At 37.1% G+C, this 13,799-nt stretch overlaps 3 protein-coding genes across 3 annotated transcripts in view; 2 read left to right on the top strand and 1 right to left on the bottom strand.

Moving 5' to 3' along the window:
• The window catches only part of LOC107550000 (DNA-(apurinic or apyrimidinic site) lyase 2-like), a 6,890-nt gene extending 4,166 nt beyond the window's left edge, over positions 1-2,724 (top strand). Inside the window, exon 6 of the mRNA XM_016231214.1 lies at positions 1,313-2,724. Within this exon, the coding sequence (XP_016086700.1) occupies positions 1,313-2,410 (1,098 nt within the window). The 3' untranslated portion in view covers positions 2,411-2,724. The remainder of the gene's footprint in view (positions 1-1,312) is intronic.
• An 824-nt stretch (positions 2,725-3,548) lies between these two features.
• Positions 3,549-6,530, top strand: LOC107550002 (ligand-dependent nuclear receptor-interacting factor 1-like). Its single transcript, XM_016231216.1, has 3 exons — positions 3,549-3,701; positions 4,450-6,124; positions 6,215-6,530. Exons 1-3 carry the CDS (start codon positions 3,691-3,693, stop codon positions 6,518-6,520), a joined length of 1,992 nt encoding a protein of 663 aa, XP_016086702.1. The 5' UTR covers positions 3,549-3,690; the 3' UTR covers positions 6,521-6,530.
• Positions 6,531-10,721: 4,191 nt separating this feature from the next.
• Positions 10,722-13,799, bottom strand: part of LOC107550003 (tumor necrosis factor receptor superfamily member 14-like) — a 17,303-nt gene continuing 14,225 nt past the window's right edge. The window contains exons 4-8 of the mRNA XM_016231217.1: positions 11,919-12,074; positions 11,739-11,823; positions 11,494-11,657; positions 11,191-11,238; positions 10,722-11,001 (exon numbers count right to left, since the gene is read on the bottom strand). Coding sequence (XP_016086703.1) covers positions 11,228-11,238; positions 11,494-11,657; positions 11,739-11,823; positions 11,919-12,074 — 416 coding nt within the window. The 3' untranslated portion in view covers positions 10,722-11,001; positions 11,191-11,227. The remainder of the gene's footprint in view (positions 11,002-11,190; positions 11,239-11,493; positions 11,658-11,738; positions 11,824-11,918; positions 12,075-13,799) is intronic.

Consider the following 13,799-nt stretch of genomic DNA (forward strand, 5'->3'; position numbering starts at 1 on the left):
AATGTTATTTTTACACAGAGATTGGTAGGTCTGTTAGTAAAAATCAGACTTTAGCAATTACAATTGTTTTGATAGAAGGAAACAGGATGCATTCCTAGTTTCAACATTACTTATTCTTTAGACATTCTGCTTTAAATACAGTAAGTATTAGCTGTATACAAAGTGACCAACACCTGGTTTTCAACCCCTAAAAATAGGTAAAATATTCAACAATCTGAAAATGGAGCTTCATTGAGATCCCCATATCTCTGGGACTGAACAATGTAGGGCCTTAAAAAGGTGAAGATCCCAAAAGAAAAGTTTATTAAGGACTAGAATCTAAAATCATATTGCAATATCTTTAATACTTCTTGAGTTATAGGCATGCAAACATTGGAAAAAATATATTTATGGCACTCAGACAGGTATGTTCAATGCAGTTGCATTGACAGAAGTAAACGAGATACATCTCTAGTTTCAACATTATTTGTTCTTCAGACATTCCTCTTTAAAAGAAAAGAAGTATCATATTTTTGCAAATTGACCCACATTTGGATTTTGACCACTGAAAATGTGTACATTTTAACAATTTACTCCTGGAGCCATATTGAAATTCCAATATCTCTTGAACCGAACATTATAGGGCCTTAACAATGAAGATGCCAAAAGGAAAGTTTGTTAAGACCCAATATCTAAAAGGGCATTAAGATCTTTAATACTTCTTGAGTTACAGACATGCAAACTTTGGAGTAAAAACTTGAAAAATGCCGTTTCCCCATTTGTCTCCATTGGCACAAAATGCAACAAAGATTGCTAAAGTCAGCAGATTTTACTAATAGACCTACCAATCTCTGTGTAAAAATAACATTATGATGCTGCCATCTTTCTGAAGTCATTTTTAGCCCCCTGTAAATTAGCTCTGAATCTTAGGTGAAAATTGCCATTAGTGGATTACTCAGTAAATATTCATCCATGACGTTTAATATTTTGGCTTTCATCACTATACATGTCTGTCTTTCTTCAGAAAAAAATATTAGCAAAATCTAAAATGTGAGCCGGGGAAGTTTCTGAAATTTGGTTGATTTGACACGGTATGACCTTTAATATAATTATATGTGGAACTGTATTTCCAATGGACCAATAAGATTTCATTATGGGCGGAGTCACCCGATGTTACACACTAGAAATAGAAACTAGGTAACCAAGCAAATGTCTTGTTGCAACTGGATAGGACAAAAGCTAAAATTTACACGGAAGAGGTACAGTATATTTGTTTTATCGCACAAGTTACATACTAGCATATATCTGCTCTTATTACTGTTCTGTCATTTAGGATAACTTTGACGATAATCCTGGGAGGAAGTGGCTGGATCATTTTCTGTTTGGAACGGCAGAAAAGACTGAAAATGGAAATACTGAAGATGAACTTACAGACATCTCCCAGAAATCTACCTCTGGAGGCAAGTTTGTCGACTCTTTCCGCCATTTCCATCCAAAGCGCTCCAATGCCTTCACGTGCTGGTCCACGATTACGGGTGCCAGGCAGACCAACTATGGCACACGGATTGACTACATCTTAGCCGACCACTGTCTGGTGAAGTCTGCCTTTTTTGGTGTGGACATTATGCCGGAGGTGGAGGGATCCGATCATTGTCCCGTATGGGCGCAGCTCAGCTGTAACCTCCGGTCTAGTCCCAAGTGCCCACCCTTGTGCACACGTCACATGCCAGAGTTCACTGGCAGACAGCAGAAACTCTCACGCTTCTTTGTCAAAGTTTCAGAGAAAGAGAGGCTTTCTAAAGTCTCTGAAGAGAGTCTACCTGGATCACAGGATTCTGGGGAAATTCGGGAAAACCTGAATCCTGTAGTACAGGGAAACAGTGTTGCAAAGAAGAGACCTACATGTAGAGAAAAAGATGCAAATGCATCCAAAGCCAAAAAAAGCAATCAGATGAAAACTGAAGGCAATGCTAAAGGAAGTCTTTTAGCTTTCTTTAAGCCTAAACAAACACCATCGATTCCTTCCACTGGAAACTTGAGCCCGAAACAGACAAAATCCTCTGAGGATAGCCCAGGTAGTGAGAGTGACGTCAGAAGCTGCCCTAGCGATGTGCAAACGGAGACCAATCTTTCTTTGGTAACAGAGATGGAGACTGAAAATCAGGATGAAGTGGAAGGAGAATTGACATCCATAGTCAAGTCAAAGGACTGTAAAAAGGGGCCATGCACTGGTTTTTGGAAAGCGGTTTTGCATGGGCCTCCTCAACCACCACTGTGTAAATCACACAATGAGCCCTGCGTCTTACGGACTGTGAAAAAAGCAGGACCTAATTTAGGGCGGCAGTTTTTTGTATGCGCTCGTCCTCAAGGCCATGCCTCCAATCCTCAGGCCAGGTGTAATTTTTTTGCCTGGGTAGATAAAGGGAAGTAGGATAAACTCAAGGAATCTGTATGCATACTGTATATATGAAATATTGGTTTTGATTGTATATTTTTGTTTTATATGTAACATTTTTATTGTGCAACAAACAATTTTAAAGGATAAATAATGCTCTTTTGAATTTGGTGTAGTATCATACATTTCTAGCTTCAACATTGTTTGTTTTTCAGACATTACTCTTTAAAAGATTAAAATTACCCACATTTGGTTTTTGACCACTAAAGATGTGTATAATTGACCAATTACTCGATTATGGGGTCGCATTGAAATCCCAATATCTCTGGAAGTGAACCATATAGGGCCTTAAAAATAGGAATATCAAAATAATGGTTTGTTAAGAACCAAAATATAAAAGGATATTAAGAGGGGGGGGGGGGGGACTCAAAAAGTTTTCCCCAATTTTGAACGGTCACCATTTGTATGTAATACAACAAAGCTTATTAAAGTCAGCAGATTTTGCTAATATACCTACCAATCTTTGTGTAAAAAAAAAATCTTCAGAAAACAAAACAAAAAAATGTAGCCAGGGAATTTTCTAAAATTTGGTTTTGACACTGAATGACCCAATACTGAGTTTAAAGTTAGTCAGCTGAGCAGGAATTCATTTGTTGGAGAATACAAGCCTCTTAATATAAAGGTTTTGTTGTTCTGGTAAGTACTATGTATGGAATAACTGCAATGAATTAAAATAACACATTCAGTTTTAAGTGTAAAACCTTTGAGAAATATTATCTTGTCTTACAAGATCTTGCATTAGTCATTTATTTATATATTTATTTATTTTTTGCTTTTGCCTTTGTTCAATTTTCCAAAATTTCTGTGTTCTTTTCTTTCATTGTTTCTTTTCTTTCATTTGTTCTGTCTCTCTCTTTTTGGCTCTTTTTCACTTGTGCTTGTTATCTTTTTAGTTCTTTCGATTTCAGTTTTCCTTTTCCTTTAATTTTTCTTTACCGTTTCATTCATTCATTCATTATTCAGCCCATTTGCTCTGCCTCGTTTAGTTCTTTCCCTTTTCCTCATTTATTATTTTCTCCTTTATCTCTTCTGCCTTGTTCATTCGTTTCCCCCTCCCCCTTGATCTTTCGTTCTTTTTGTCTTCCTTTTACGGTTCAGATGGTTCAGGTGTCTTTTATTTTGATAAACGTATTTCCGGTTTGAGTTTTACATCCTGTAAAGGGGGCCGTTTTCCAGTTGCTGGATAAAATTGAACGATGCGCTAAAGAAAATATCGACAACAGGTATTTCTTAAGGTGTAATGCTTACAGATATTAATGATGGAGAGGTAAGTTTATCAAGTTTATGCGTCTACGCGTTAACAACCGTGTGTGTTCTTGTTCGATCGTTGTAAGCTTGTCCAAAATGGCGAGTGTTTGTTACCTCCGAAAACGCACAAAACCGAACACATTTTAAAAGAATGCACGTAAATTAGATGACAGCTGACAGATGTGATAAATACTCAAATTTGTTTAATGTCTACAGTTTTACACTTGACGAAGTACTATGTGTTTCTTCCATTATTGTTCATATTTTTTTTATCATTAATTGAATCCATGTATTCATATGACACTTGTCAGCACAGAGAATTCTACAGGTAAACATTTTTTAAATAATGTAAATCATAAGCGTTAATTATTATTCACAAATTTGTGATCTGTAAGATATTAAAAATGTTTTTGGAATAAGTCTCTTATGATCTCCAAACCTGTATTTATTTGATAGTAATAATAATACAGTAATGTAATATTGTAATGTTAATGTAAATTATTCCCAGCAATTACTCGTCTTCATTGTTGCATGATCATTCAGAAATCATTCTAATATGATAATTTGGTGCTCAAGAAACATTTCTTTACATAAAACTTTATTATGTAAATGAAAAATAATGTTTAACTGTATGTGTTTGTGTTTATATATACGGTGTGTGTGTGTATATATATATATATATATATATATATATATATATATTTTATAGTATTTTCACAGAATATTAAAGATAATTTTGATGTATAATTTTTTTCTTCATCTTTTAGTGGAACAGGAGTCTATTACCAAGCAATGCCTGCAGTGGGACCCGATGGGAAAAATGTCATGAAGTTGATTCCTGTCCAGAAAGTAAATGGACAGTTTTATCAGACACCATTTAGTACAGAAAGAGACAGTGTGGATGTACAACTGAAAGCCTATGCAAAACCGGTTCATCCACCTGCTGCTGCTTCATCTCAAACACAGATGCGGCTTCCCTCCCTCCAGACCATAGCAGATGGACGATATGTCCTAAAAGCCCTGCCGCAGGTCAGAACTGTATCTAACGCTGTCAAAACTCAACATGGTGGAACTAATGACCTCATTATTCACAATCCACAGCCAGTGCATGTTCCTCTTTCAACACAATCGCTTTCCCAGTATTCAGTCCAGTTGCCGCCTCAGCCCAATGGACAGGGCATGGTGGCAGTCCAAATGTTGCCTGTTACAGTTAAATCACCTGTTCTCCCAAACGGTCATTTCCTGCAGATCCCTCCGAATGCGAAAGTTAGGACTCTGCCAGCCACTGCGCTCCCACAGTCCATCAAATGCCGGATAATGAACTCTGTGAGTAACACCCCTAACCTCCAAAAGAGTCCACCAACCGTTGTGCTTGTTTCCCCTGTGAACTCTGTTAAGCTCAATTCTGACCAGCAAGTAGTTTCGGTTACAAAGCCAAGTCAAATACAGAAGACCCGGTTTCAAAATCTGGTTACAAAATTGCAAACACCTGTTTGCGTTTCTAAAACAAATGAAGAAGTGAACACTCCCTTAAAATGGGTCGTCCGGGAGGGAACAGGTGCATCCGCTCCTTGCCTTGTACCTGTAATGACACCGAATGTCAACTCTGACACTATAAAAGCAGTCACGAATGTCAACTCAGTTGGGACGGCAAATGAAATTGTGCCAAGCAAACCCACACCTCCTCAGACCAGCCAAGAAAAGATCACCCCAGGCAAAGACAACGCCCTGGTCATGTGCAATGGGAAAGTCTACTTTGTGGCCAAGAAAAATTCTGAGATCGCCAAGGATGTGATGATCAGCGAAGGTGGGAAAAGAGGGGTTGTCAGCACCTCTCCTGCGCTGCCTGCCAGCTCCGCTCTGGGGACAAACTCTTCTAAGCAAGACCCAAAAAGAAATGTAAGTGAAATTATTGATCTCTGTGATGACGATGAGGAAACGTCCACATGTCTGGGAGGTGCCCCGGGAAATTTGCCTACACCGAGTCAAACGGAGGTGGATGAGAGCGATGAAGACTCTAATGTCATATTTGTGTCATACATTCCACCCAAGTCAGAGACTCGTGCTGGTGATAAAGTGGAGAAAGCTTCCTCCCAGAACAAATCTGAGGAAGTTCAACACACACAGACAAGCGCAAAGTCTGTCTCACAGAATGAAGGGGAAAAACTGGCACATGCGGAAATTGAAAAAGATGGTGGTCCAGATAATTATTCAGCCAAAATGGGTGATGAGATGATGGATGAGCAGATCGAGGGAAATGAAAGAGATGAAAGCAACTTGAGCTGTCTTTCTGAAAATGTGAATATGGAGGCAGATAAAGACTTGGAGAGTGGAAGTCCACCTGAGACGAGAAGTCAAGATGATGCAGCTCTCGCTGAAACTGCCAGCGTTTTGGAAGCACCCCAGAATGTCTGTGTTCAAGCCACTTATGATACTGAAAAGGTAATAACCAAATTTAAACATCATCTTTGTTAGTTTTAATGAAATAACGTCTTTCAATAGGCTGACATTTAATGCATTCCTTTGTCTCAGGCCTATGAAAATCTAGAATCTGATCAGAGGAGTCAACCCAAGACTGACTGTGAGCTAAGAAAAGAATTTGGCATCACCTCTGATGTACAAATTTGCTTGCAAAGACCAAAGCCGATTGTGAAGCCAGATCAACTGACAGAGAGATTTTTCATAAACAAACGCACATTAGACGGCCTTCGTAAAGTGATCCAGGAGTCAAAGTTGCAGTCAAAAATACAGCAAATGATGCAGGCAAGTTACATATTCATGCATCCAAATTGTGTTGTAATTTACAGTGCATGTACATATTTCCTACATCAGTGTTGATCAGATGCTATTTTAAAGGGGTCATATGATGCTTTTTTAAAGATCATTATTTTGTGTATTTGGTGTAACAGAATATGTTGACATGCTTTAATGTTCAAAAAACAAATTTTTCAAATACTGTACATTATTGTAGGTCCTCTATGCCCCGCCTCTCTCAAACGCTTCGTTTTCTACAAAGTCCCTCCTTCCGACAAGCACAGTCTACTCTGATTGGCCAGCTGACCCAGTGCATTGTGATTGGCCGAACATCGCAAGCACTCGTCGGAAATGTAATAATCGCGAGCTTCATCTTTCAAAATAAATGTAAAGACAGTAAATAATGTCATTAGTTTTACCATCAGTTCAAGCCCGAAAGGGGAACAGAGTCGCGTGACAGACACAGTGATGAAGCTGGTATGTGTTTGCAGTACACAAGCCACGGTTAAGACAGCTGACTCCACTGTGATGTGACCCTGTCTCTCTCTCTATCTCTCTCTCTCTCACACACACACAGCGTGCGCACACACACACACGATGCGCAAAACTCCGCATTTGAACAGTCAATAGCAAATACTTATGCTAATAACAAAACAGTAGCTGATTCAGAAGCGCCAGATTGTCATAGCAAAGTCAGAATTACCTCCTCTCCTAGGTTCACGAAATGGTCGTCCATAAAATGCATTGCTGTTCTGTTGTAAGTAATCTTAAAGATTCCTAAATGCATCTACTTTCGGAAGGCCAAATAAAGTGCTTTTGCTTTCGCCTAGAAACACACAGCGTCTCCCTGACATGGCTGCTTCAACACTAACTGCGGTTACTGAAACCACTCCTCCTTTCTTTGCGTGCACATTTGGAAATTGCCATTATGCAAATATTTCCACATAGTGATGTAGATATGTGGGAGCGTGTTAGAACAGGAGGCTGCGCTGGAGCAGATTCAGAGGAGCATGAACATTTAGTCATGTCTCTTTGTGTTTAAAAGACTGTACGCTGCATGACGGACTGAATATGACCGGGAAAACCACCAATAAATGTACAAGAAAAAATGTATACAATTTGTACACAGTTTATTTGCTAACTGTTTTCCCTTTTTAATGTTTACCAGATCTCAGTGTCATATTTTATTCAGTCTTTGGCTTCCGAAGCAATTTGTGGTGTTTGTCTTATTTATAGTTGTTTGTAGTACGTTTAAGCAGATGCCATCATACAATTTTTTTACATCTTCGTATGATTTACGTGCCTTTGTCAATACTTTGTATTCTGTAGTTGAATTTGTAGTGTAACGGCCTCATTTCATAATAAAAAAAAGCAATTTAGTAAATAAGTCCATGCACTTTTGGGAACCTTGTTTGCAGTCTAGCTGAAACATTTTAAACTCAAGAATGCTGTAAATAACATGAACATACTGGTTAAATTATTCTATTTTTATAGTCATCCATGCCTATTAAACTTAATGAAAATGCTGCTTGTTACCTTGCTAAATTACAATTTTATGTGTTTTCATGCTTCAGATCCCTTAATCTTGTTTTAGTCAGAATTGTAGTCGTTTACTTTTTAAATTCTTAACCTCCCAGTTGTCATGCTGTTTCACACTGCTTTGTAACAAAAACATGCTGGAGTGTTATCAGATTCTTAATGGTGCAGATGATTTGAAATGATCATCGGACACTGGATTTGCCATGAACCTTTTATTTGTAGTTATAACAGCACATTTTGAGATGCAACAAAGGTCCTGTTGTGTTATAATGGCAATACTTCATTCAAATCAATCACCAAAAAGTTACTGGAACACCTGTTGATGAACAAGGAATATCTTCAGAATCTGTTTCCAATATTGTCAGTCTCGGTACAATGAAATGTCATGTCTTCTTTAGAGGGATTCTGTTTCCCAAATGATTTAACATCCGTTCATTTTGCATTTCAAGTGGCCAGATTGGGGGAATTAATTTGGAGATGTTTAGGCAAACAAACAATAGAATGTGGTTTTATTTAGGGTGATCATTTTGAGTTTTTTTCTAAAGGCACACTTTTTATGTTTATGTTATGAAGCATCATACAAAAGCAATAGTTTCTAAATAATAATGCCACTGTAGAAATGTGGTAGTCACAGCCAGCCATGTTAAATGAGTATGTCCAATAACAAATGGATAAAAATGTCATGAAATAAAATACTCTTTATAACTTATTCATAGAAATAATGATGATTGCATATGGTCTTAAAGACATGAAGCTTTATTTCCATGTGTTTATACTGTCGCTCCAAACAAGATGCATTGTAAACACTGAATTATTTTAATGCAATATAGTGTGCAATATAGTAAGAGGCTTGCATTGTAATAGTTGTTGTAGACTCATATCAGTTTTTGCTAATGATCTGGGCCCGTATTCACAAAACATCTTAAAGCTAAAAGTAGCTCATAACTCGCTGATTTAGGAGAAAATCTTAAAAGTAATGGGCGTGCCCATCCTAAATTTAGCACGCCTACATTTTTGCTCTAAGAGTATTTCACAACGCATTTTAGCACTAAAACTAGCTCCTAAATCTGTGAAACATTAGGAGTAGTGAAGAGGACTTCACAGTCATTAAGACCAAGCCACAAACTATCCTAAAATGGCTGCTGCCTGCAATCTGCCTTGGAATGTAAACATTTTAGAAACATTTGACAATAATGAGCTTTTAAAAAGGTATATCGCCTTAATTGTGGGGGTATTTTGACTGTTGTAGAACTTTTCAGGGACAATTTTCCTTTGATTAGCCTATATCCTTGTTTTCATTAACCAGTTGGGCAAGAAGTAACAGCTCTTCTTTGCATATGGTCTTAAAGACATGAAGCTTTATTTCCATGTGTTTATACTGTCGCTCCAAACAAGATGCATTGTAAACACTGAATTATTTTAATGCAATATAGTAAGAAGCTTGCATTGTAATAGTTGTTGTAGACTCATATCAGTTTTTGCTAATGATCTGGGCCCGTATTCACAAAACATCTTAAAGCTAAAAGTAGCTCATAACTCGCTGATTTAGGAGAAAATCTTAAAAGTAATGGGCGTGCCCATCCTAAATTTAGCACGCCTACATTTTTGCTCTAAGAGTATTTCACAACGCATTTTAGCACTAAAACTAGCTCCTAAATCTGTGAAACATTAGGAGTAGTGAAGAGGACTTCACAGTCATTAAGACCAAGCCACAAACTATCCTAAAATGGCTGCTGCCTGCAATCTGCCTTGGAATGTAAACATTTTAGAAACATTTGACAATAATGAGCTTTTAAAAAGGTATATCGCCTTAATTGTGGGGGTATTTTGACTGTTGTAGAACTTTTCAGGGACAATTTTCCTTTGATTAGCCTATATCCTTGTTTTCATTAACCAGTTGGGCAAGAAGTAACAGCTCTTCTTGTGTCCAGTTTGGTTTTCTTTTACGTTTGCATGTCTTACTATCAGCCACGATTATTCTACTCTGTTAATTAAAAGGCTGTTTATATGCATATTCACTAATTGTTTACAAGAAGCATACATGTAAAAGGCTGACAGTTAGCTGAACATATACTTGTTTAATTAGTGACGCTTAGCCTGCATCTTAAAGTATTTATTTGAACGTGGCAACTGACATTTTTATTTTTAAACCTTTATTTGAATATGGCAACATAAAATCGTGCTCTACAGTATTTCTATGTATAAATCTCTGACAGAGACTGCCCCTATCAGCCAATCACTGTGTGCATAGTTAGTAAGAATGCTGATATCCATAGCAACGAGGTCAGCCCCACCCCCTTACTCTAAGCTTAAAGGGGTCCTATTATGCTTTTTCAACTTTAGTTAGTCTGTAATGTTGCTGTTTGAGCATAAAAAAGATCTGCAGTTACAAAGCTCAAAGTCCACTTCAAAAGGAGATATTTTATTTAACAGAAATCACTTTTCAAAAACTACAACGAACGACTCGTTTGGACTACAACGCATATTTTCCGGGATTTGTGATATCACAAATATCGACGAATGGGACGAGACCTGGTTGAGCTGCACTAGAGAAGGCAACGAGTGTATGTGTTTTTCGAACAACCTAGTATGAGAGCCTGTTCTAGTACACCCCCAAAACAAAATCAAAACTTTGTAAAAGAGCAAAATAGGACCCCTTTAAGATTTCTCTCTATTCCTTAGTAAAAGTTTGTCTCAGCAGCTTTGTGAATTGGGTTTAAGAGAAACTCTTAGCTAAAAACTTTTACTGCTATTTAGGTGAACTTAGTGGTAAGATAAAATGTTTTGTGAATACAGGCCTTGATGTATATGCTCCTGTTTAATATTTTCTTGTCTAATATTACATGCATAATGACATCTTGTGTCAGGGATGTGCAGTAGACAGACACTCGTCAGCAATACTGTGCTGGTTATTACAGACAACAGCCAAAGTAACTATAAGTTTGGCTGTCAGTCAGTGATGCCCTCTGCCGGTGGAGAACTTCAACACCTCCAGTGGTTTCAGCGCTGGCTGGCAGTTTAGAATTCTGTAAGTAATCCAGTCATACTTATAGATTAGTGGTATAGAACTTTCATCAGAATTTCTTTCATACAGATCAATCCAAAAATAACTTTAAAAAAATATAAAACTGAAATGAATTAATGGCATGGTAGTCTCCACAAACTGTTGCATGTATATCAGCATTTCAGAATGTGGCTACTCAAAATGATGCTACCTGTTAAGTGCCCTGCACTGAGGCTCCTGGATGAACGTCACTTTTTTTCTTAGAGAAAAGACAAAAAACACTTTGAATTTGAAATGTACATTGTTTACAACGTAATGACATTTTTTTTTTTTAATTGTGAGGCCTTTATCAAATCAGGTCAATTAAATTAACCACACAGGGTTATATAATAACACATTTTTAGAAGTTCATCAATATATTTAAAATGACAAAAGGCTGCTGCTACAAAAAAAAAAGAAAAAAGGTTTGGACTTGGCCACGAATGAAGTTAAAATAAATTATGTGTCCACTTACCGTTATTGGCCTTCTGAACTTCAGAGAAAAAACTTCTGTAGAATTCTGCGAAGGAAGCTGCAATTAAATCTACAAGACTGTATCTTTCCTTTGGCTTCAGTTCACATGTTACATCTTTCTCAGGACTGCCACCTTCTGTCTGAATCCTATTTCTGGCTGCACAGCTTAAGAAAAATACCGATATTACTAAATGAATGACAGAGAGAAGTTCAAATCAGACATAGCACAAATAACACTTCACTTACTCTGTCCATTTGGTGCAGTTCAGCCCTGATGGAGAATAAAACCCAGGAGCACAGTCCACACATTCTGTATCTGATGCCTTTGTCCCTGCAAGCAGATACAGAGACAGAAAATATCAGGATTACACCTTAAAATAGGGGGAGACTTAAATATGTTACAGACTTCTAAATGGAGAAACATACCAGGTGTTTTTGTTTCTTGTCCTGGTCTGCAAACTCTGTGTTTTTCAGCATGACGGCACTGTGAATTGGAGTAATCAATGCAGTAATATCCATCAAGCACATCACAGATGGTGTTTTTTATTGTAGTGCATTTACTCTGGATGTAAAGGCCTTGACCTAGAAGAGCACATTTAGCAACACGTTAACATTGGCAATAAGGCAAAATTACAAATTCTGAAAGTAAAAGAAACACGCAAGAAAAAATATAAACATACTTTCAGCACAGTGTTTGCATGTGAAGCACAGATGAAGACCATTGGGTTCATTCACAAATGTTCCTGGAGGGCAGGGTTTGCATGTGGTACTTACATCTTCACTACAGTCACTGTGTACTACTGATCCTACAAACAAATATTAACACACAACTCTAAGGTGACCAAGCAATTCAAGGATCTTCTGGAAAAATAAAAACATTATGGGTCCGTGATGATGTTGATGTTCATAGATATTCGTGTGATTTCATAAGTTCTCTATAGTTGTGCAATTGAGGGTGGGGTGGGAGTTAAACATGAATGCTTCTGGAATGCAGGGATTGCCTATAGTGGCAGAATTCCCAAAGCAGCCCGTTGACCAATAACCACACAAAAAAACACACTGGCAATGACCATACAAAACTAAGATGACATGCTGTACTTTGTGAATTCTTAGAACGATTTGGAAAGGTAAAAAATAAAACAAATAAATTAATCAATCTCCTAACAAATGTAAGGAGGTTTCAATTGTTTGTTCGAAGTAAACAGACAGCTAAAGACATGCATTTATACTGTCGCTATGAGCATAATGGTAAACTGCAAATTATTTTCATATAGTGCTGTACAGAGGCTTGAATTGTAATATTATTAAAATCAATTTTTGATAATTCCAGATATATGTTAATATGTATTATTCAATAACCTGCAAAATCGCATACATAAAGAAATACATTGTCTTTTTTGTGGTCAATTACCTGCGTCAGCAGCAGTGTGCAGTAGATACATCCATCTTAACGATTTTTATAAATCATTAATCCTGCATGAAAATAGCAGACGTGGCCCAATTTCATAACTTCTGTTAACTATACTTTTGGGGTATGGTGGAGATGGGAGAAAAGGTGAAAAACTTTCTCTTCTTTATTACCACTTATCATATTTAAATGTGTTTGATGAAGTTGATGAGTAAGCCTACCTGGATTGCACATTGGACAACATTCTCCATAAGCAGATCTGTATTCATTTGGACTACAAGTACTTCCAATGGAGAGAAAATGATAAAAACCTGTAAAGACACAAAATAAACAGCACTGAACCTGTAAACTCTTAATAGGTCAAATGTTTTCCTGCTCACTGTTTATTTAATGAGTCACAGAGCACTGTCACACGATTAGTTACTGCTACAATCGCCATTTCTTCGATAGTCGCATGTTTAACCAGGCGACATGATGTCTGCTGCTAAACATTTCCATAATAATCAGATGATTGTTTTGATCACAACTAGGCCTGTCACGATAACAACTTTTTGTTGTGCGATATATTGCCGCAGAAATAATTGCGATAAGCGATATTATTGTCATTTTAAAGACCATTATGCCACTGAATATGTATAATAAAAATTTTACGGCATAATAATGCAAGAAGGCCTACACATTTCCAAATGACAACAAACTTTTCATTTTTAAGAATATTTAGATCATGGAAATTAAGTATCAAAATATTAGATACCTTAACCTGAATAAATAGTAAATAAACATTTTCTAACAAAAAGTGCAAAGTAACAAGTAGAAAAAAAGAAAAATGCACAAAGAACTTGTATGGAGATTTTTCCATCTACAGATTTTTCCCTGACCTTCTTTTCTCTGAGAAACAC

Source organism: Sinocyclocheilus grahami, unplaced genomic scaffold, assembly GCF_001515645.1.
Source record: "Sinocyclocheilus grahami isolate Dianchi unplaced genomic scaffold, SAMN03320097.WGS_v1.1 scaffold384.1, whole genome shotgun sequence".
NCBI lineage: Eukaryota > Metazoa > Chordata > Actinopteri > Cypriniformes > Cyprinidae > Sinocyclocheilus > Sinocyclocheilus grahami.

What these genes read in the sequence shown, in the direction of transcription:
- LOC107550002 (XM_016231216.1), top strand. An exon ending in CCACTTATGATACTGAAAAG is followed by an intron (nt 6,125 to 6,214) that starts GTAATAACCAAA and finishes CCTTTGTCTCAG; the next exon opens with GCCTATGAAAATCTAGAATC.